Source organism: Crotalus tigris, unplaced genomic scaffold (assembly GCF_016545835.1).
Source record: "Crotalus tigris isolate CLP2741 ecotype Arizona unplaced genomic scaffold, ASM1654583v1 scf7180000017783.2778290, whole genome shotgun sequence".
NCBI classification, from domain to species: domain Eukaryota; kingdom Metazoa; phylum Chordata; class Lepidosauria; order Squamata; family Viperidae; genus Crotalus; species Crotalus tigris.
Genome location: NW_024096633.1, coordinates 1,922,348 through 1,947,165, shown reverse-complemented (window position 1 = coordinate 1,947,165; position 24,818 = coordinate 1,922,348). Strand labels below are relative to the sequence as shown.

General features: G+C 38.2%; 1 protein-coding gene across 5 annotated transcripts; it reads left to right on the top strand.

Annotated features, from left to right (window-relative positions):
* Window positions 1-23: 23 nt before the first annotated feature.
* On the top strand, window positions 24-23,417 carry SLITRK3 (SLIT and NTRK like family member 3). Of its 5 annotated transcripts, none has more exons than XM_039342284.1 (3): window positions 24-683; window positions 5,129-7,921; window positions 22,231-23,417. In XM_039342284.1, the coding sequence occupies exons 2-3, from the start codon at window positions 5,149-5,151 to the stop codon at window positions 22,311-22,313; spliced, it is 2,856 nt and encodes a 951-aa protein (XP_039198218.1). In that variant the 5' UTR covers window positions 24-683; window positions 5,129-5,148; the 3' UTR covers window positions 22,314-23,417. The 5 variants fall into 5 exon arrangements, with proteins under 5 accessions (XP_039198218.1, XP_039198219.1, XP_039198215.1 ...); XM_039342285.1 differs by lacking the exon at window positions 22,231-23,417 and adding an exon at window positions 10,192-11,623; XM_039342281.1 differs by lacking the exon at window positions 22,231-23,417 and having other exon boundaries at window positions 25-683; window positions 5,129-8,431.
* Window positions 23,418-24,818: the final 1,401 nt, after the last annotated feature.

Sequence of the window (24,818 nt, the reverse complement as noted above, 5' to 3'; positions counted from 1 at the left end):
AAGGATACAGCGAGCTGAGGGGCGAGCTGAGATGCCCCCTCCCGCAGTTTCCGGAAACCTTCAGGCCGATTTCCCCCTCCCCGAAAGAGAGAAGTAAAGGAAAGGAGCTTCCTCGATGCATCCGGATCGGTGGGGGATCGAGCTATTGGCTCGCCTCTTTCGTCGCGGCCGCCTCGGCGGGAGCCACGCGCTCATCCTTGGAAGCGGGCGGCAACGCCGCGGTGGGAAGGCAGAAGGCAGAAGGCGCGGCGCGGCGCGTCCGGCGGAGCTGCGTTTTTTTGCAAAGGCGCCATGACCCGCTTGACTGATTTGCATCCAGCGCTCTCATCCTCCTCCAGGCGATCGCTCTTGCCCGGCAGTTCCTCGCCGCTGCTCCCCGTCTCTCCTCGGGCCAAGTTGCGAGGGCGAGAGGGGGGCGGGAAGAGGTGCTCGCGGGGACGGATTACAAGCAGGAACCGGGCGCGCTTGGCTGGGGGCGCGGGGGGGCACATGAAGGCGGCGGCAGGCCAGCAGGGTTGAAGTTGGCCAGGTTGCGCTTCGGCCCAGGATGGAAGTTGCCAAGCGGATTCTTTGTCTAGACGAAGAAGAGAAGGAAAAAGCGACCATCCTTCCGTCTGCAAAGCCGCGCCAGCCGGGGCGACCCACCGATAGCCAGGCAGCCCACCCTGCGCGGATCACCTTAGGTAAATTCAGTGCCCTTCCTCTTTGCTTTTTGTCCGTAGATCTGGCGACCGACTGAGGCTGGATTGCAGGGGGGTTTTTTTGTTTTTGTTTTTTGCCACAGGCGATTGTTTGTATCTGTGCATGCCTGGAAAGAGCGCGCGTGTGAAATGGGATACAGGTACACCTTTTTTTTTTTGCTCTGGTTGTATTGCGAAGAAGGATTCCCCAGACCTGTTCGTGCAGGAAAAGAGCTGTGGTATGTACTGCCTACGGCCAATTTCCCTCCATTTCATTTCTAAGGTTCTTCCTGCCCCCACCCATCTCCTTTCCCCAGCTCTCCAAGAAATTGCATAAATATCCCTGCCTTTCAAACCAGTAATTTCTGTCTTTGGCATTTAAGCAATAAAGGACCACGCTGCTTATTTCCTCCGCAACTAAGGAGGCACTTCCATGGTGCCAGAGGACATGGGAACAAGGTGGCTGTTGCTTGACTGCCTATGGAGCTATTTAAAGTGTGAGGACACACTTGCCCCGGGGTAACCCTTGTGGGGCCTCCTAAGAGAATAGTTCAGGCACAATGTCTCTCATTCCTTGCAAGCCTGCTGATTTTGAACCCATCACTCAACCTACCTTTCAATGGTTGTAAGAATCCCAGTTCTTTGACTGTGATAGGGAGAACAGAAATAGAGTGGGGGGGGAGAGTCCCAAAGGATCCAATGACACTGCCACCTGCCAGCCTCATCCCCTCTCTACCCCCCTTCAAGGGGGGAAAGCACAAAGCAACCATCCAAATCCATTTTCTAGGCTGCAACTGGATTTTGCTGACAAGGCTCGTTCCTCCCTGATTGAAACCAATTGATAAACAGTGATATCTCTATTGTTGATCTCTAAATGAAGTCCATTTACGAGAGTAATTGGCAAATATAAAGTTTGCAGTTTCCACCCCTGGGAGAATTTTAGGCAAGGCAGGAAGGTTTAGGCAATTTTGGAAGCCACGGGATGGACTAATACAACCTCAGCTTTCACAGAACTTGAGTTAATGATGACCAAACTGATCCTGAGTTTTTTTAATAATAATAATAATAATAATAATAATAATAATAATAATAATAATAATAATAATAATACTGAGCAACAACTCCATTTGCTGGATTGTCCAGAGGAGATTCTTACATCAGCAAACCTTTTTTGGATGCTCTTGTGTAACCATGACTTGCCCCCTCCGTTGTTTTGCTTGCCCCTATTTTCTACACAGACTGAATTTTCTTTTACCTTCCAGTCTCCTTTTCTTTTCGTCTTCTTGGATTTAGACAGAAATTGATCTTAGAGATTTCCTTTTTCTTTTCTTCTACCACCAGGCAACCTATCCTCCGGGTAAATTTATTTCAAGGAGGAATTTGCAAGAAGAGGAGAAAGGGGGAGGCAGATATCTTGATAAGAGGAAGTGCAGCAGCCCTTAAATTTGTCCATTATTTCCTTTTGGGTAGAAAGAGGTTCCTTGTCACCCAACCCTGGGTTCTGGAGGATTTTTTTTTTCAATAGCCTAGTGGAAGGGAGAGCAAAGACTTTCTAGAGCAATGGGGAGGGGGGAGAGAGAAAGAGGATGTGAAGAATAGGAAAAAGTAAGGCAAGAGAAAAGGTCCTTGTTTAGACACACATATCTAGACACACACAAAAGACATAGAGCTGCTCTTGTATTTTATTCTCCTGGGACAGATTTAGGTTTGATAGAGAACTGCAGAGAATCTAAGAATAGCCTTAAGGTCTACTACTCTCAAGAATTTGGTGGAATCTGAATGTTGGATAGTCCAAGGGGCTTTCCTGTTCACCCCCCCCCCCATAGATGATTTTTCAGGGGAAGGGAGGGCAAGCACAACCTCCAGTTCAAATCCGTTCTGGCATTTCAATTCCAACCTCCCCCATCCTCTCAGAGTTCCCCCACTTTCTGACCTCTTCCTATATAGATATCCATATATCTAGATATATAATACATTCTTTATCCCCGTCCACAGAAGAAGGGGGCAAACCCTGTACAGTCAGGCAGGACTTCCCAGGTGCGTGCTTCCAATTGGGTGACAAGTGTGTCTTCCTGAAGCTCTAGTACATGGTGGGGAAAACTGATCCGGAGGCAATAAGGTCTTTAGAGGCATCCAGAGTGCAGGGGAGAAGGTTTGCTCCCCCTCCTTGGTTGGTCTTCCACCCCAGACCCTTCCTTCTCTTTCTTTCCCAAAAATGAGCTAGTGGTACCCAGCCTAGGCAGCTTAGCAAGAGCAGAACTGAGAGCCTGCAGCAGCCCCCTTCTCCTCCCTCCTCCATCGACTGTGCCAAGCAGTATCTCTGCATCCTAAAGAAGCTCATTGCATTCCTACCACGTCTCATCTGTGCTTGCTCGCCCCCCCCCTTCCTTTTTGCTTCAGCTCCCAAGCTAGAGTATAGAATCAGAGCAGAGAGAAAGAGAAACCAGCAATCCTTTATTTATTTATTTTTGCAACTTAAAAAAAAAAAGAAGAAGAAGCCGGGAACGCTCATTGCATAAACGTCTTTTTGTTTTTTTTCTTTATTTTGCTAAAGTAAGGTTTGCCAGGGTATTTTTTTTTTTCCTCCCTCTTTTTTTCTGCTCTCCAAATGTGCTAAAAATCTCTCCTTCAAGCCTGGTAAGTAGAAGCTTTTTTTTGGGGGGGGGGAATCTCTCTGTGTCTGTCTCTCTCTCTCTCTTCCTCCCTCTCCCCCATTTGTGCCTGGGTCAAACATCTTTTTTTAAACAAAAAACATAGAAGAGAAAAAATAATATACACACATTTGTCGTTGTGCTTGCTTGTCTAAGCAAAGAGTGGAATGAAAATGCTGAACTGAGAGATCCTTTCCCTCCCCCTCCCTATTCATATATTCTCTTCCTACAAGGCTCCCCAATTTCCTTCATTTCCGAATTGGTCCTCTGCTTTCTTCCTTACTGTGAATCCCACTAACTCCTCCCTCCCAGTTTTTCTTCCTAAATATGACCTTTTACCATGAAGGGTTCTCCCCCCCCCTATTTAACAGGAGGGAGGAATTGAAGTGTCTTCTGCAAGGAGGGAGTGCAAGAGAATCGATCTATCTTTTGCTGCGAGAGCAGCACAACTAAATACGAGGACTCTTGGCAAACCTCTGAATGGGCAGTAACTGGAGGGCTGTGAAGGCCCCCTCCCCAATCTTTGTCAGGATGCCTAGTCTTTAACAGTGATCTTTTCTTCTGTATTGGAATGGGGGGGGGTGCGGTGGAAGAAAGAATCCAGGAAACAAAGACAATCTGAGAAACCTGTGTAGGTCATTGTGTTCTGGTAAGCCTCTGTTAAGTAGATTCTTTTGTGTGTGTGTGTATGTGTGTGTGTGTGTGTGTGTGTATGTGGGGGGGGGGGCAGATTTTACTAGAAAGGAATGATTATTTTGCTTGTAGTTGATGCAAAAGTCTTTTATCTCCTCCCAAGTTTCAATCTTCCTCCATTCCTCTTTTCCCTTGCTGGATCAGCCCTGGGTAGACTTGTGGGCACAAGTCATCCTCATTCAAAGTATCCCCCCTCCCCTTTCAATGTACAGCCAGACAATCTCCCTATCAGCCTTTTCATTGCTTAGCCTTCAACTTGGATCTGTAGATGGCACAGCAGGTTCTTTCCAAAGATTAATCATCTCTAAATGCTTTAATCAGCTGAAATGATTAATATGGAGTATGCTTTTTTATCTGGTACTATATTCCAGTTATGTTAATTTGGTTTTGGGTGCTGGGAAGAGCAGAGGCTTAATTTTCTTCTTGTTTTGAGTCTGGCATTGCTGCTGTGTACAGTATTTAGTTTCTAATTCCAATCGCAAGCATTTCTTTAGGAATCAGAAATATTGGAAACTTGTTTGTCCTCTTTTCTTCAATAATGTCTGTGGGAGTGTTAGGTAAAATTGGATATTCCCCTAGTGGGATCCCATCACTTGAAAGTTAAGTGTATGTTTGCTTACAGTGATAACCTGTACCCTTAATTGAGTATCTGTATCCAGATTAAAAGGGGGGGGGGACATCTCTTTTCAGCTGCATCTTTTCATTTCTAATTAATGCAAATACGAATCTGAGGCTGATCTTGTGCACATCATCTGCTTCCTGAACTTTGTCTCGGTTTTGGGAAAAAATGTTTCTAGATCATTTACAACACAGGCCCTACAGCCTTCATTTTCTTCCTCGTTATGGTGTTATGTACTAAGCAACATTAGAGGAAGACAAGTGGGTAGGCTGGGGGAGGGAAGAAGGCCACTGTCTGATTAAATGTTTGGATATCACTTGAGTAAGAAAGTAGGTAAATACCACTTGTGCTGCTAGGTTGTTGTTTTTTCCCCCTTTTGTGATGAAGAGAGGAATTCCCGAAAACTCATTCCTTCTCTCCCCCATTGGATTGCTCAAAATTACCAATCAATTGTAATCCCTTTGTGTTGTTGATTCTCATTACAGTCTCGTAATCCCTCTGAACCATGAAGCCTTCGATGGCAGATCCGCCCCGTCAGAGAAGGATGCTGTGGATTACCCTTCTAAGCACAATTGCAGTAGCATGGACTACCCCCATTCCTTTGATCGAGGACTCAGAGGAAATTGAGGAACCCTGCTTTGATCCTTGTTACTGTGAAGTCAAAGAAAGCCTTTTTCATATACACTGCGACAACAAGGGATTTATAAATATTAGTCAGATAACAGAATCATGGTCAAGACCTTTCAAACTTTACCTGCAGAGAAACTCCATGAGAAGATTATACACAAACAGTTTTCTCCACTTGAACAATGCTGTTTCTATTAACCTTGGCAACAACGCACTGCAAGACATTCAGACGGGGGCCTTTAATGGGCTCAAAATTCTGAAGCGATTGTACCTGCATGAGAATAAACTAGACATTTTCCGAAATGATACTTTCCTGGGATTAGAGAGTCTGGAATATCTGCAGGCAGATTACAATGTTATTAAGCGAATTGAAAGTGGGGCATTTCGAAACCTGAGTAAACTCCGGGTCCTGATCTTAAATGACAATCTAATTCCCATGCTTCCCACTAATTTGTTTAAGTCGGTGTCTCTGACTCACTTGGACTTGCGTGGGAATAGGTTGAAAGTACTTTCCTATCGAGGGATGCTGGACCACATCGGTAGGAGCTTGATGGAGATTCAGTTGGAAGAGAACCCTTGGAACTGTACTTGTGAAATAGTTCAGCTGAAAAGCTGGCTGGAGCGTATTCCGTATACTGCCCTTGTGGGAGACATTACATGTGAGACCCCCTTTCATTTTCACGGCAAGGACTTGAGGGAAATCAAAAGAAATAAACTCTGCCCCATGTTGTCTGACTCAGAACTTGTCAGCGTTGGTGTCCCTCAGTTATCCTCAAGCAAGGAAAATGCTTGGCCTACTAAACCTTCTTCCATGTTGTCCTCCTTCCATTTCACCGCTTCCTCTGTTGAATATAAAACCTCCGTTAAGCAGCCCAAGCCAACAAAACAGCCCAGGGCTCCCAAACCACCACCTACACCCCGAGGCCTGTACCCTGCACCCAACCAGCCTCCGATCGCTGCATACCAGACAAGGCCACCTATACCCATCATATGTCCTACCGGTTGCTCTTGCAGTTTGCACATCAATGATTTGGGTTTAACTGTCAACTGCAAGGAAAGAGGGTTCCACAACATTTCTGAGCTCTTGCCCAGGCCCATCAATGCCAAGAAACTCTACCTGAGTGGGAATTTGATACAAAAAATTTACCGTTCAGATTTCTGGAATTTTTCTTCCTTGGATCTTCTGCATCTTGGGAACAATCGGATCTCGTATGTGCAGGATGGGGCTTTTATTAACTTGCCTAATCTGAAAAGCCTGTACTTGAATGGAAATGACATTGAGAAGTTGACCCCAGGCATGTTCAGAGGCTTGCAGTGCTTGCATTATCTGTACTTTGAGTACAATCAGATAAGGGTGATCCAGCCCGCCGCCTTCAGTCTCATGCCTAACCTGAAGCTGCTCTTCCTCAATGACAATCTCCTGAGGACCCTGCCTACTGATGCCTTTGCTGGCACATCCCTGGCCAGACTCAACCTGCGGAACAACAAATTCCTATACCTGCCTGTGGCTGGTGTGTTGGAGCACCTTAATGCCATTGTCCAGATAGACCTGAAGCTCAATCCTTGGGATTGCACGTGTGATCTGGTGCCTCTTAAGCAGTGGATCGAGACAATCAGTTCTGTCATTGTGGTGGGGGATGTCCTTTGTGCCAGCCCAGAGAACCTTACTAATAGAGATGTCCGCTCTGTGGAGTTGGAGGTGTTGTGTCCAGAAATGTTACATGTTGCCACTGCCTCGCCAGCCCCCCCACCATCAGGTCACCCAAGTCCTACCAGTCCCTCACCCTATGAGCTACCCCCTGCTGGAGGAGGGCCAGTACCACTCTCTGTGCTCATCCTTAGTCTACTTGTGCTGTTCTTCTCTGCAGTCTTCATTGCTGCAGGCTTGTTTGCCTTTGTCTTACGCCGACGGCGCAAGAAGCTCCCTTTCCGGAACCAACAGCGGCAGGAAGCCCTTGACTTAACGGGCATCCAGATGCAATGTCATCACCTCTTCGAGGAGGGAGGTGGTGGAGGAAGTGGTGGAATGAGTGCATCCCCAGAGAAGGCACCCTCTTTGGGTCATGTTTATGATTACATCCCCCATCCGGTAACCCAGATGTGCAACAATCCCATCTACAAGCCGCGTGAAGAAGATGAAGTTATAGCAGGAGAATCTGGGCAACCTGGGGACATACTTCTAGGAGGTGGCAATGGAGGTAGTAGCTGTGTTGGGGAACACTTTGCTGACCCCACTAAGGAGAGTGGGAACAGTAGCTGCTATAGGACCTTGCTGGAGAAGGAAAAAGAATGGAATCTGGCAGTGTCCAGCTCACAGCTCAACACCATAGTGACAACCAACCATCACCCACACCCTCAGACATCTGGAGGAGGAGTTGTTGGGGGGATTCCTCTCTTGGGGGAGCTAGCCCTGGTGCCGCCTGTCTTCCACCATGAGAAGAATGGTGGGGTAGTGCTCTTCCCTCCTAGTGGTGCCATTCTAGACAACAGGGAGAGGCCCCCATTGGTCCCTCCATGCTCAGTGGGCTTTGTGGACTGTCTATATGGCACAGTGCCCAAATTAAAGGAACTGCACGTGCACCCCCCTGGCATGCAATATCCAGACCTACAACAGGACGCCAGGCTGAAAGAAACTCTTCTCTTCTCGGCTGGTAAGGGCTTCCCAGAACATCATCAAACCCCCCAAAGTGAATACCTCGAGTTAAGGGCCAAACTCCAAACCAAGCCGGATTACCTCGAAGTCCTGGAGAAGACCACTTATAGGTTTTGAGAAAAACGTCTAGCTTTTTACAGCCAAATTCCAGCATCTCCCACTCCCTTCCCTGCCCCAGAGCACCCTCACATCCCATCTGCTCCTCTCCCTTTCCTCCCCCAACCACCGCATGCTGATACTAGAAGATACAGCTCTGTGCTTCCCCCCTGCCAGTTGTTGGTTTGGAGGAAGGGCCTAACTCAGATGATCATTAATCGATAAAAGTGCCTTTGCAGACTTTTGCCAGCAGATGTTAATCAATCATTATTTTTTTATATTGAAAAACAAAAACCTGAGACTTTGACTGTGCCATGTTGTCTAAGATATAAGAATATTATTATTAATTAGCATCATGGGGGAACTTTGTCTTGATCCTGACAAAGTAAAATTCTGTGTGTACTATCCTCCCCTTCTTTTTCCTCCTCCTCCTCCTCTTCCTCCTCCTCCTCCTCCTCCTCCTCCTCCTCCTCCTCCTCCTCCTCCTTTTTCCTCTCTCTCTCTCTCTCTCTCTCTCTCTCTTGCGCCTTCACTCTTTCTTTTAAGAAACAAAACACTATAGAAACACAAATCTTTCCATTCTATTTTTTATGTTGAACAGTGGGAGGTGGACTCAAAACATCTTCAGCTGCCCCCCCTTTGGTCATGGCACAGATTCTGTACATTTATTTAAAAGAATACAAAAGTGGGGTGAATAACAACAAAAATGCAGTTAGCTGCATGTCTGGAAACTGCTTTTGGAGGGATGGAGTTATCCTCTGTTAATGTTTTCACTCTCTTCTCTCACTTCTTTCTCACCTACACACACACACAAGTCCCCAATCTCAGTCTTAACTTTCTATTCCCAGCCTTCTTCGATCAGCTTCCTTTCTCATTGCAAGGTGCCCACTCTCCCTCCATTTTCCACAATAAATGTTGTGAAAGAGAGATCAGAGACATTGCTAGCCTAAAATTATCATTTTAAGCCAAGATTTCCAGCTCTTGGTCTCTTTTGTGGCATTCCTGTGGGAAGAAAAGGCCAGTTTCATTATTATTATTATTAAAAAGTTCATTACGGTTCTATTCAATCACAGCCACACTTCTAATTAAGACTCCAACATAATAAGTGTACAGGTGGGAGAAAAATAAAACTCACTGGGTACCAATCACAGGTATTTCTTAGAAGAAGCACTTTTAATGTTCTTTCTTTTTTCTCTTTCTTGCTCTCACACAGACACGCTCTCACACAGAGACACAAATACAAATGTGCATATATTTATTCTGTACTTTCAAGTAAATATCAATTGTAAAGGTAATGTTTAATCATTGTACAGTGATGCGTCTGGTATAGCTTTCCTAATAAAACATTTTGAAAAAAAAATAATAGATATATATTAGAAGATACAAAAGCTTGAATTTTAAAAACTTGAGCTATACCCTGTTCATACCCTTGCTGCCCGTTAAGTCCATGTTGTTTTATTAATACCAGTACAATCTATTGTGATGTTAATAGAATATAACAAAAATAACAATCTCTGCAATTTTTCTATCAAAATGCTATTTTGAATTTTTAAAATCTGATTTTCAATCTCTTTCTTTCTCTTCCCTTTTCCCTTCTGCTCCTTCTGTTTTCCTCCATTTCAATTTGTTATGCTTTTATCAGAGTGAGTTCCTACATAAAAATATGCAATAGATTTATTTAATTCTTTAAAATTATTGGTACCATTATTTATGATTTGCTCCAAGGAATGCAAGGAAAAGTCATTTTATTTAAATTTAAACCCCTCCCTTTGGAAGCTTAGATTTTTAAAATATATTGAATATATTATATATTTTTAGGATGGGAGGCATAAATTTCAACATTTTTTTTTAACAGGGTGTGGGCATGTTGCTTTTTTTCCTCTTTTTCTATAACAAAAAATTAGGCCTAGTAACTTTTTTTAAACCTACAAACTCCCATTTGCTTTACTGAGATAATGAAGTGGTTTTGTTGTATTTGCTATGGATTTTTTTTTTAATAGATCTTCTCTTTTACTTTATAATTGCTATATTGCCAAACTGACTTCACAGAGCATTTTTTCCCCAAACCATTTTTACTAGTGTGAAAAGAAGCAACAGCAAAAAAAAAAAAAAGTTTGCTTATTTCATGTATTTCCTTTCCAAGGTATCTAGCTGGTATCTTGTTTCTTGTAGAGAACTGAGTTGACACATGAAAAAAATCCGAAGGAAAAGATTTCCTTGGTGGAGAAAAAAAATTATCCATCCGTATGGCCAGTAGATGGCACCCAAGCTCCAGAAATGCCACCCGGAGATCAGAGGCTACTTTTGAATGGTGCACTCAGCCTATCCATTTGGAGTCCCGAATCTGCCCTTAATAGAAAATCATCACGTTGAATGTAATTCACCAGACGTCACTAATGCCTTACATGAAGATAAAAATCAAACTAAAGGGAAACTGTGGAGAGTACCTCCTTTAGTATGTACCAATATGGTGGGGGTACCCTGTTTCTGATGATTTCAAGCAATGGTTTTTATATTTATATAACACAGACACACAGACACACACTCATGAAGAGAGGGGAAATGTATTTACAAAATAAAATAAGTCATAAAAGCAATTTATTTGTCTTACTAAAATGTTATCCAGGGAATTTAAAGTGTCTCTACTTGTAAAATGAGGTGTGGTGGGGTGGGGAACCTACAGTATTTGCCTCTCACACTCTTGATCCATGATTTGTTTGTTCTAATTTAGTTAAGGATTCAGTGCATAACTTGCGATCTTGGGTGTAAAATATATGTTCATATCGTTGCTAATCACTCAGGATGTGTTCCTTTAAAAATAAAACTAAAATAAACTGGAATAGGAAACTCACCTTATCCCGTTCTATAGCCTGGTAAAAATTGGAGCTCTGAAAATTAAGCTAGTTGAAGATCTTGAAGATCTTACTCTTGAGTTTTCCCTTTATAGTCACCTACTTGGCGATAATATGAGATGTATCCCACTTAATAATAATAGAAATTAAATGTAGGCTCTTCCAGTCAGACAATTGGGTTGAAAACAGTACAACATTGCATTTACTTACTGAATCTTATTTGCAATAATTGATCCACGAATTACACTTAGCAAGGCAGTAACAAAAGCTAAGTTTTTGCTTTGTGATATCTTTGTGCTATTAATCATAGGCATATTGAATCAAAGTAAACTTGTGTACAAAGCTCAAGTCATAAAATGTGTAATATAGTTGACTGGTTTTAGTTAAGTATGCTTTATGTCCAGAAACGTTTATGTCACTGGTCCATCTACTCTGAGTTGCACTAGCTTTCTAGAACTTACTCAGGCCTGTGGTCTTAACTGGATTGAGTCATTGGCTTCTCCCCTAAAGTCTTATTTTACTATTGTCATTTTTCGTGTGTAAAGTGGATATAGTCCCCCCCTGCACTACATAAAGATGATTATTCCTTTATTCCATAATAGAGAAAATAGCTCTATTCCACATAGGAAGAAAGAATCTAGAATTTGGCTACATAATACTGTTCAAAATCCAGCAACAGGAAATTAGATTGAAAGGGGTGGCATTTTCAGGTAAGATAGATTCATGCTGGATAGAACTAACTTTGTATATGATTGTAGTGCAAAAGTATATCAAGATTCAGCACAATAATTGTTACAATAGCTGTGTTAAGTTTAAGATGTACAAAGAACTTTTATCTTAATGATTTCTGGCTACATCTGAGTTCCTAAAGCATCTGCTGCTAATAATTTCTAATATAGAGTTTCTGAAATTAGAAAATTTCAAGTGTATTTTTTTGGCATAGAGGTATCATTGCAGTTTTGGATTTACAGCATTACCACTTCATCAAGCTTATTTGTTTCTCCCAATTGGTTGGATGGTCATGAAGCCTTTTTTTAATTGTCAGAAAGCATAAATATACATTTATAATTAAAATAATTATAATTTAATTCAATCTAAAGCCTCCCAACTCAGTCAACCTATTTTCTAAAGGCAGTTATGACCCTTTGCTTTTTTTTTTTTTGCTCCATGTATGGATAAAGTTTGATTTTATAATATCTTCAAAACATGATGAACTGCTCAATATGTCTTGAAATATAACATCACATGAGCATCTAGTAGAGATAAATGATTGTAAGTAATATTTTTCTTTTGTTTATATTGTCAACAAAGGCATCTAAGCTTAAGTATAGAAAAGAGTTTTGAACTAAAATGCTGAAATAATATTAAGTGGAAACAAATGTACAAAACTAATTTTTCTATTCAAAAGAATGCTTTTGAAAGACAGAAAAATACAGAGTCTGAATTTTATTTTGTTTCCTTGCATAAATAATTATCTTGCATATTAAATATCCACTAAAGTCTGTCATGTTCAAAGGGTCTGAAGACACAGCTATAATGCTGCTATATATAATATAAGTGTTAATTGAGGTAATATTACTGGATTGAGTGGCTAATGGGCAGAACTGTAGCTGTTCATTTCTCTAAAGTGGGTCATCCTACCAGTGGCTGTTTTCATTCATTAATCTTGAATGATGGGTAATTAGTGGAGATGGTTTATCACCATTAGCAGTATTGTTAGATAGCAGTAGCAATGATATTAATTGAAATTATTGTGAAAAAGAGATTACATTATATTCGTAGGAGGGAAGTGTTATGAAAATATGCTTCAGTGAAGGCTTTTGCATAGAATTCTTGTATCTTTTCGGGGATTCGTCAAGCAAATGATTACCACTGTCAATACTTATACTAAATACCATATTATAGTTTCCTGAAAGACGTTTTCCTTTCCGACCTCTTAGGGATATGTAGTAATCTTCACCAGTGAGCAGAAAGTGGTGTCTGTTGAATACATGGGGTAGTAGAGAAATGTCAGCTGCCTAGCAACCCTGGCATATGTGCATCCTTGTCAGTTGCACAGCTATTAAACTCACAAAAGGCAAGAGACAAGCTAGACCCCATCTCACTTAAAGAATGGAATATTTGAAGGGCAAGGATGGGGGAAAGTGCCAAGAAGTGTGTGATGGTTATAATGGTGATACCTGCAAGGATAGAGGCCCACCTTCTTCATGGGATATTTTTATGGCTTTTTGAGTATTCTTGTATTCAATGGTATTGCTACGTTTCAGTTCCTGTGGTGGGGAGCAGGGAAACTGATGGACAGATTTAATTTCTGAGACCAAAAAGAAAGTCTCATGCATTCATTTTCATACATAAAATTAAATTGTCTTTTAGGAAATATATACATGCTTATATACATAAGGGGATGAATAGTTGTTATTAACTGATTAAGTATGTATATACAGTATACCAACAATAAAACATTTTCAATAGGAATTAAAAGTACTGATTAAATCTTGAGATTTTCAGTAAGTTGACAGCTGAAAAAGGTGGCACAGTTTTTTTTCCTCACAAGCAAAGAGTTTCTCATTGATCTGTCAGGGTTGAAAACTCAGAGCTTGGTTTAGTAGTTTTAATCTGCTAAATAAATGGTATTTTCCAGTAGGTGTGGATTCTCTGCATGCCAGCAATTGAAGTTGAACAAAATCTTTTCTCCCTAAGTATTAATATGTCTGCTCTGCAGATGTAAAACAGGTATTATTAATTAATATCACTGTTCAGGATCATTTTTGTAATGGAATATTATGGCTTGTGACAGCTGGTTGGATATCAAATGAAAACGGCCAAATGATTTGCCTACTAACTTCAGTGCAATTTGAAGTCAAACTAAATACTAAACAACACCCCTATGGGTTTCCTAGAAAACTATTTTACCTTCAGAAATATAGCCAAGCGTAATAAGTGCTAGCTTTAGTTGGAAGTTTTGACGCCAGAGAACAACATCAAAGCTAAGCAAGGATGGTAGAGAGGGATGGAAGACCCTTTTCTGGGGTTTTCAGGTTGTTCAGAAAAACAGCCCTTCACAGAGGATTTGACTGAAAGGTTATCAATGCTATCGGTTATTAGGTGGTTTATAGGGTTGGTCCTACTTTTAAGCAAAGTGATGCAGCAAAAAGAGATGCTGCTAAGAGAACTTGGCGCTATGTAGTCTGGTCTTTTCTTCTAAAACCAGCATGCTGTTTTTACATATGATGGGAATACAGCCCACCGGACTTCCCCAGTGTGGAAGGAAGATTCAGTTACCCGTCTAGGGAGACATGGTACATGGAATGAAGAGACAGGTAAAATATCTTGTTTTACCTTCATCTTCATCAACATCATTCTTATTCTGAGTACCAACGCTGCAAATTTCTCCCAAGTGTGCGTTGATTCCAGCTTCTACAGTCTGCTAGCTGAACGGCTATTTATTGTCCAGGATGGATAGGGATTAAACTTGATAAATTTTGCAGCAGATAATGATGATTGCAGATTTTTTTACTTAAAAAGATGAATCATTTTTATGCACATACAAAAAATAAATAAATCATATATTGAACATGTTATGAAAATCATGTCTTGGTCAATACACTACAGATAGACAAGATAATTCTGGGAAGAAAAGATTTGATAGTTGAACATGTTGATGGAGAAAAGTGTGTGTGTGTCTGTGTCTCTGTATTTTCTCCCTGAATTTGCTCATAATGAGTAGGAGAAGAACATGTGGCTTTCTGATACTTGATATTTTTTTTCAGTGCCATTCAGGGGATATGATTCAAATGACTGTAGTGTATTTCTTTCCAGTCAGTTTAAGATATCCCAAGGGACAGTGTGAATATTAGAAATAAGATTTATCATAGCAAACGAGCTGGAGTTGTGAGTTTTATAGAAAGTCACAATGTACTGTATGTAATAAGATTCATATTCATTCTGCTTCTCCTTTCTGTTCCAGAATATAATGTTCCCTATGAAAATTATTAGCTGCACATTGTTATAATTCAGTGATTTTGCTATAATGCTATACAAACTGCAGATGAACAAGAGCCATTTGCTCTAGTAGGGAAACAATCTAGTTCATATTGTAGTCAGTTCCACAATGGATGTGTAACAATTGAATAGGTGTTATGACCTTGGATGATCTTTAAAGCACCAAAATTCTGCTGATGTTCAACTTTCTTATGTGATGAGCAAAAATTTTGTTGTTGTTCTTGGTAACTGACAAATTATTGATTGAGTGATTTTCTCTGATTTTATATCATATGTATTATTGAGAAATAGATTTTTTTTCATTCCTATAAATAGGAGATTTAACTTGATTTCCTCTCACATCAGTGGCCTAAACTACTTTGTTGTTTTTTTTTTAAAATATATTAGCTTCTTACATTAAAACAGTAGGCTAACTATCTTTTCAAGCAGAATGTGTAATATTTTTACTTTTGTAAAATATTGCCTTGTTATCCTTAGGACTTGCTTCCAATACTTGTTCAGATTTCAGTGTTAAGACGTCAGTCAACTATGACTCAAGGAAACCTATCATAAAGAGCAGAATTTCTTTGTATAGTGATGTGAGGTGCCCAATTTTGGGAATAATTTCTATTCAATGGGAATTATACCTTGAAAAAATAAGTAGGATTGCACTGCTAATGGCACCTATGCAAATCTTTTTCATGATTAACAGTGAAACCTAATTGTTAATCTTCCAAAAGATGTTCTTTCCATTTCTATTTGAAAAAGTGCAAATGAGATTAACTGATCACTTCATTTATATTCACCTGAATGAAACACAATTTGAAAAGAAATTCTTAGCACAGGTAGGTGAAACAAAATTTAATCCAATTCTCCTCAGAATGAGCAGAAGAAGTCATATCTTTGTAGGATGTTACCTTGAAAGCAAACATTTACGGGTCCTCTTCTGCAGGCAGAACAAATGAAGACTAAATTTATTTTTCACCATATTGGTTTATCCTTCAGAGTTACTTTTTTTCCTAGCCTAGACTTCCAAATGTGTTAACAGATGCTACTGAAACACATTGGGAGATGCCAGGTTGGTAAAAAGCTGGGTAAGACATACATCTAAATGTATTCTGAGCATGTATTTTATTTACTTGCATATTTTTAAGAATTGACTTGGAATTCAGAAGGTTATTTTATAAAAAATGCTTCATTAGATGAAGTTCTTTACTAACTCTATTCATGCATTCAGAAGTGTTTTGGACCTGGTAAAATACAGCATTGATCTACTGTTCATTAAAATGTTTTTTTTTTTCCAGGCTTTTGTGTGAAGCTCAAAATCAAAGGCTATTGGTATATGTCTTTAAAAGTAGAAGCATCTTTTTTTTTTTTTTTTTTTTTTACTTTTTCCAGGTTCATATAGAAGCCTGGAAAAAAATGTGGCTGCTTTAATGAACAAAAAATAAGTATTGTATATATAGTCACAAACAAGTTGAAAGCACTTATTTGCATATTTATAGTATATACTAAGTAAAGTTACCTATTAAACATTTATCTCCTCATTTTCACTCCATTTAATTTTTTTGTGAGAAAAAAAAACTTTTGGTTTTTCTTAAAAAAAAACAAAAACCACCAAAACCCTGAGGTAAATTGTTGCAGCTGCACATTCAGCTGCTTGTCTAAAATGTTACCAAGTCATTGATTGCTCTCCCATGATATACACTTATATTGAAGTAACTCATTTTCAAGGTTGGCACAATATATTGAACTTTAAATGAGCCTTTAGAAAACCAGAATAAGATTAATAATATTGAAGTTTAGTATGTTGTGTGAATATGTCTGTTAGATTTTACTTGATTTAGCTAACCATGTATATCGCCAGAAGAAGTAGAAGGAAAGGGGGAAGGAAAGAGAGGGTTTAAAATAAACACATTCCTTTTTCTTTAGGCAAGCATTCATTATTTCCATCATACAATGAGATAAGCTAACACCTATAAGAATTGCAACTGGGATGTTTATACAGAACCATTGGCCAATTCCAAGCATCTATCTATTGTGGCATAAATGTTTGTCCTTGGCATGTGGAAACTGCACTCTAACAAATCAAGAGAGGCAGATAAAAAAAAATCAAAAAGTTTTTGAATTGAAATTATCTATTGTTGAGATGATTTAAAATATGATTTCTATGGGCAGAAAAATTACAGTTTGGTGATAACTTTTGTTTCAGCTTTTGAAATTCTCCAATAAAGTATCTATATATAATTATGAGGTTCCAGACTGTGCACCCTTGTTCTAGATAAACCTACTATGATTAACAATAGTTAGGAATGTTCTTATAGAACAGGAGTCTTCAAACTTGGCCCTTTTATGACTTGTGGACTTCAGCTCCCAGAATTCCTCAGCCAGGCACGCTGCTGAGGAATTCTGGGAGTTGAAGTTCACAAGTCATAAAAGGGCCAAGTTTGAAGATTACTCTTGTAGAAGATACTGGAGGCAAGAGTGAGTTTGTTGCGACTTGTAGATTGTGTGTGTTACTTAAAGTTTGAAGTTAATATCTCTTCAGTTTGGCAAGTATGATGCTTCAAATTCTTGCTTACCTGTAAAGCTGATGCAAGACATAGTCATAACCTGGGCTACATCATAGGATTACTACAAGGACACAATATGGAAGAACAGCTTTTTTAAACAATGAAGCTTCAAACAAAAAGATGGTGAGAGTAGGCTATTTTTTAGTTTATTAATAAGCTATTTTCTTTTCAGTTCCTATCATGACAAAAACAATTCAGTATGATTATTTTAAAGTTCCAAACTATTGTGTTCTAAGTGTACAAAAAGAGAAAATTGGGAAGTGAGAATTCATGCAGCCAGTCTTTATTTAAAGTAATTTTATATACAGTACATATACATATTTCATTTAATGTTTTCTAACTCTTGCATTTATTTGTAGTTTCAAATTTAAAGAGAAGTATAAATATCTGTCTACTGTAGTCTCAATTGTGAATTTTCTATATTCCACATTCCTAATCTCTGAATTTAGATGGCACTTATATTTTTCCTTACCCAGATATTTTTCTTACATTTTCTTAAACTACATTTTGTAAACTCCTTTGCTATAACTATGAGTAGGAATGTAACCATGTGCATATGTGGAAAAAGAAACCTTTATGAATTGATGCTTGGGTTATATAATATTATTGTTATTATTATTGCAGTGAGAAGGAGTAACAGTAGTAACTTCAGTGGTTCTTTTTATAAACAATTATGCCTGCTTTTATACTGTATATGTCCCTATTGCAGATGGAGGTTAATTATAATCTGTGCCTATTATGAGGCATTATTCACAAGGATCAGTACAACACAGACAAACATTAGGTGTGCAATTTTTTTTCATTTTCACATAATGTGAATTCCTGTTTAAAAATGGAATTTTTACTGTCAACATAGGACTGGGGACATGAATCTCCACTATACAACTTTAGACACAACATTCCAGAATGTATTAAAATTTGACCACCCTAAATCATTAAATTACCTTTTTCCAGCAGTTTCATCTAGATTTTAAATAATATGGAGGTTTCTGGAGGCTCTGGAGCACCCTATGTTTGAATTTTCATCAGCTCAAACACTGATTACCTATTACTTACTGCCTGGAATAGTCCAAATGCCATAAAAGCATGTCTCAATTCCCAAATGTGATAAACAGTTTAGAAAGACGCTTTGATCAATAATAGCACATGTTGATGACAAGTCTACCAATAGTGATACCTGCTCATCTAGGTTCTGACACAAATCATCAACAAGATTGACTAGTGCCATTTCTGCCCATAACCCAGGTTGAATTGAAATTGAAAGATCTCCAGATAATTCATTTTATCTAGGATCCTCTATAGCTGATTCACTACTACCTTCTCAGTTATTTGCGAAGAAGCAAAGATTGGAAATTGGATTAAAGTTATAAGAAATGGTTGGTTCCAGGGAGAGCTTCTTCAGGAGAGACTGTAACACTGTCCTTTTTAAAGTAGGGGACATTCATATTTCCCAAGATGTTTTAGTCTTAAGAAGAGAAGATTGACATCTAGGAGAATGCAATACCAATTTTCAAGTACCAGAAAGGATGTCGTATATAAAATATAACAATAAACATTTTTCTAATCTTCCAGGGTTAAGATGAAGAACAATTATTTTAAATTACAGAAAAACAGATGGAGGTTAAATAATCTTTCCAAGGATGGTGGAATATTTAAGCAGGATGTGTTCATGTACAGACTGGACAGCCACTGTTATGATTCCTGGCACTGATTAGGAGGCTAACTTTCTAAGAATTCTCCCCTCAGTAACTGTTTATGGAGATTCTCAGTCATCCAGGTCATGTCCCAAAGGTGCTTTTTCAAAAGGCAACTGGACTTTGTTTTTCCTTGAAGACGTTTTGCTTCTCATCCAAGAAGCTACTTCAGTTCTGATTGTAGCTTTTTGATGAGAAGCAAAACGTCTTCAAGGAAAAACAAAGTCCAGTTGCCCTTTGAAAAAAGCATCTTTGGGATCCCCTCAGTCACATTGAAATAATAATTATAAAGAAATCCATCTGAGCTCAGAAATCCAAGCAGAAAGCAATAAGCATTGTTGCAATAAATCAACCTCCTCAGTCTGGGAGACTCCAGATTAATTTGACTTCAGTGCCTTGGGAATGTTTAGAGACATAATTAAATAGCTGCCAGAGTGTAGGTGGCTGATATCTTGTGGCTGGCCCCTGTCTGTCCCACAGCACCAATCCTTCAGACATGTCTTAGTTTGCCATATTCCTCATTTGGAAGCCTCTCATATTTCAGTTCTGTACATGAGTTTCAGTAATTCCACTGGTATTTCTAGCTCTGCTACAGTACTTGACTTGTGAGACTGAGGAAATAGTATCACAAATAACATGGAAAATGTTTCTGATTTGCTGAAAAGTGACAGACAGTAATGACTTACTCCTATGTCTCCTACTGTGGAAACCCAAAAGTGAGGTGTGATAGACAGCTTTGTAAGCAGTGAATATGGTACCATTGATATAGAGTTAAGGTATCTACAATCAATTAATGCTAGGACAAATTCCAATAATTTTGAAGTGTCGAGAAAGAGCATTTTATTAAAATCACATGCATAATAGATGATATAATATTGGATATAACAAAATTGGCATAATTTGGACATAACTATACTGTGGTACCTTGGTACTCAACTGCTTTGAAACATATCAAATTTGGTACTCAATGCATTTTGACATGAAAATTTTGTCATGGGACTCATTGTTTGGTATTCAGTGCACAAACTAGACGTTTTCAGCATCAGTTGCCTTGTGACTCACTACATTATATCTTACAGAAACAATTTGTTTAGTACCTATCATTTTTGGTTCTCATCGCACCTCCCAGCACCAACAATAATGAATACCAAGGTACCACTGAATATTATTAGGTAATAATGCAAATTATTTTGCTTCATTCCAAGTAGGTTGATAAACCAAAGGTAATAGTTTCATACTTCTTAACAGTAAGCAAAGAAAAGAAACACTGGTTGTAACAGTGTAAATGCATGGATACCATCCATCCATCTATCTGCCTAATGAATATATCTTTATGAGCATGTGAACACACATTTATTTCTGTAAATATATATGTATATGACTCTTGCTCTGTTCATTGAAGTTTGGCTTTGTGGCAAGGATCCAGAATTTCTATTTCTGGCAGTAGTTAGTCAATTACCCTAAGAATATATGGAGGTTATAGTCTTTTCCTGTGGGTTATTTGAGGCTTCAGATACACACACAAATGAAAGCTCCTTCATGGCACCACCATAACTACAAATTGAGATTGTACTTAAAGTGGATGTGATTTGTTTAAAACCCTCTCGTATTAAAATCTCTCTAAAAGTATAAACAAAAGTATAAACAGCTTACATTAACCTAAGCTATTCAAGGATGCCTTCAGATGATAATGGCTGTTCTTAAGGACAATGGATAAATTATATTGGACTAAAGATGGGCAATTGTTATTGTCCTTGGGAAAATAGTTACTCCTATCGGCATATTTTCAACACAATATGTAACAAGGCAATGTTAGTTACCATGGTATATATTTAAATAGATTTGCTCCTACTTGATAGCAAATAGAGGAAGCAGCTATCAGCTTCCTATTACATTTTTCCTGACATTTCACATTTTCTTATTTTTTTGAAATTAATTAAAAATGTTGAAACAACAAATCCCATTTTATTGGAGAGGAAAAAAAAACACTTTGCAAGAAAACAACTTTGATGTGATCATATACCCAGCACAAAAAAATGTTTTGTACAGTGCTTTCCTCTTCATAAAATGTCATCAAAAAGGACCAATATATGTGTATGTGTACATTCACATGCAACTCTTAAATGAAGCATTTGAAGGGTTTGATCTTTGTACACCGTGGTGTAAATGGATCCTATCCGCACTTTTATTGGTCAATATGTGGCACAGAAATTAATTGTCCTTTATTTATCATCCTTCTCCTATGATTTTCCTATGCAATTTGAAGATCTCCAAATATAGGAAGATTTTCATAGTAGGGAAAAAAATGAAATATCTCTAGTTTGAACTTAGAGGTGTTATTTTTCATTTGATATAAGTAGGAGTTAATATTAGTGCAATAAATAATAAGAGTTTTGGAAGTATTTAAAGTCAAGATACCTCAGTGAAATTCTAAAAATGAATTAATAAAGGTTATGCATGTAATGAGCTTTGTGGAAGGAAGGATTCTGTATTTGTAATACCCAAGAAGTGGGAGAAAAAAACTCCTCAGGGTCATATATTTTGTAAGAGCTTCCTAAAAATGCACTCTTGAACTGATTATTAATGTATAGATTCTTAATGTCAATTAAAAGAGGCCTTTGCCCCATGCAGATTACGGATTCAGATTGGGCTCCTGAATTAAATATCTATTTCACAATCTCATCATGTCAGGATAGGCAAATGTTGGTATCTCTGCTTTTTAATAAGATTTTTTTTTGTTTTATGCCTAAATCTTATGGAAATGTCATGTTTTGATATCTATCTTCATATGCATTTCTCTCCCCTTAAAAAAAAATCCCAAACCCACCAAAACATAGATTTAGAAAATATCCTCTATTTAGTATAGAAAAACACTCTGTTGAAAAGAGAAATAGTGATCATAAATCCTTCCCCAAGTCAAGTTAGATACCTAATGACTTCGTTGGTATTTGCATGTTGTTTCTGTGCAGCAATCAACAATGTATAAATCTCCCAAGTCTTTTTTTCCCCCCTTCAAATTCCTAATCTATCCTATAGTCCTATTATTTCCTCTTGGAATCCCATCCAAGCATTAACCATATCTGAACAAGCTTGTTTTTGTTTTCTTTTAAGATCAGACAGTGTCCTTGGTGCTGCCACTTGTTATGACAAAGGAAGTGAAGGAAAAGATTGTTTTTCTTACACTTTGCAAGTAGGAAAGAAATTATTTTGACTATATCATTGGGATGGAATTTATACAGGACTAAAAGACATGCTGTTAAATTAAGCACTGATTTTCCTGATTTTCTTTTGCTATGCAAGCAACAATTTCAACCTGGACCTCTCAAGCATCTACTGTAGACAAATGCTTATCATTTCAAGATCCATAAATACATTTAACTGGCAATCTTCTGGAGGAGGACTCTAAAATCATCAACTAAAAGCATCCACTTTTATTCTTCATCCCAATCTGTGATGAATTCCATTTCATTTTTTTTTAATTATTCTTTTGTAGTTAGGCTGTAGAGCTGCCTTGTAGAAACTGAACTGAAGAGCAGGTGCTAAAGTTTCTTTGTCTGGTGCCCAAACAAATGTATAGCCTTCTTAGACTATGGCTAAGAATAATAGAGAACAGTGAAGCCAGTGTTTAGTCATACCCAGCTTAATTGTGGATACCAGAAGGATGTCTTTTAACCTGAGCCTATCTGGAGGCTGAAAATCTCATCAGAGACCGACTTTGCCCTTTGAAGTGAAGGAGGTGGTGAATAAGAAAAGAAATCTCTTAGTCAAAGCAACTTATGAGCAGATTCTTCTACCGTGATACTTTGATGTCCTTTCAACATTAATCCTTTATATTCTCCCAGAATTTTGATAATGCTGATTTCATTGAAGCTATTTTTCTGACTTGAATTATGAATCTGGTATTATACTTGATGCTCTTATTTTTTCCGTTTATTAATGGGTGTTACACTGAATTTCCTGGCAACAGTTCTACAAAAGTTGTTTGGGAAATGCTCATGTTCTCCAATGCAAGTTATAGTGAAATTGTTTATGGTTTATTTTGACTTGACTGAATCACCCTATCCAAATTGCATCTCCAGTTTTTGCAGGAGGGGTACACTGGATCATTGTTAACAATGTAGTAAAACAATATGGTGTTATTTGGCTCTTTCCACAACATATGAATGCCATTTTCATTGTTATTTGCTGGATAAATGTGAAGCCAAACCCAGTCTCTGATAATCCACAAGGTCAAAATTTGGAGGTATATTGTATTCCATCCATGGTTTGTGCAGATTAATGGCAATTTTTAGAGCCAGAATCAAAACTTGAAGAAGGTTAAAGATTCACTAAGCAAAAAGAATCTGAAGAGGATGGTAAGATCTCTTCTGCCAAAAAATGATTTTTCTACTTGCATACACAGCTGTCTTCTCTTTCTTGCATTAATGTGAAATTTAGCAGACATGTTCAAGAAAAATAAAGGTCATTTCCTTGCAGATGTTATTCTTTTTATAGGCTGAAAATGTGCTGAAAATAGGTAATATATGGATACAAAGCCAAATAATTTTTTTTCAATGCTGTGAGGCTGAAACTTTTAAGAGCCACACTGAAAAATTTACATTTATTAACAACACATGCAGTAGATTATTAACAGTCAATAAACAAAGGATATTTTAAAACAATTTAATAAGATGGTTAGTGTCAAATTCTTTTTCACAATAGTTAAAATAAATTGCTAGCTTAAGTTAATAAATCTATACAGTATTAAAATAATACCTTCAATCTAAGATTAAATTGGCCTTGGGTAAGTATTTCCTTTCCATTAATTCATGGAAATACTTTCCTTAATGACAAACTTAAGTTGGAAAAAGTTAAAGAATGGACAAAAATGAACTTAATGGGATTTGTGTATTTATTAAACAAATTTATATACCCAACTCACACTATAACTTCAAGTAGTTTACAAGATTAAAAATCCATGGTATAAAACCCTCTTTCCCTATGGAAACAAACAAAATCAAATCAGATATTTGATCCAGCTCCAGAATAACATGGGGTCCCCAGACCTGCTATCTGACCATTTTCTTCAGTTAAAGTTGGCAATAATACAGAAAGGATTTGCCACTGTCTTCTACCAGAATCTCTCTTTTTTTAATGATTTCCTAATCTAAAGTAAAGCTATAAGAGTTCTTGGTGATTTCACCTTCAAGTACTACCCACATCCAACTTTTAGGTTTTTTGACCTGCACCAATATCAGATAAAGTCTGCCACCTATCTAAGCAATAATGTAAAAATGAGGAAAATGGGAAAAAAAAGCAGTGGGAATAGTCCATTTTACCTTGTGATTCTTGGATGTTGCAGATTGCATGCTGATGCATAGGTAACTGTCTAGAAATTTTACCATGCTATCTTCAAAATGACTTGCACTGAAAATAGTAAACAACAACATTGCATAATCTATAGTTTTACTAAATCAAGAAACAAAACTCATATTTCTCCTAATTGGTAAATGTGTTGCTTAAAGGCACTCTCAAAATTCCACAAATTGGCATTTTACTTTTCTGTAATGTGGTCTTCAAATCAATCAGTGCAACTGAGGTCTGTCAGTTTGATTGATTGATATTGATGTAACTATTGATGTAACTTATTTTTTAAAAATTGCTTAAAATACAATATTGATCATCCTACTGCCTATTTAGTGAGGCTTATTTTTTTCCAG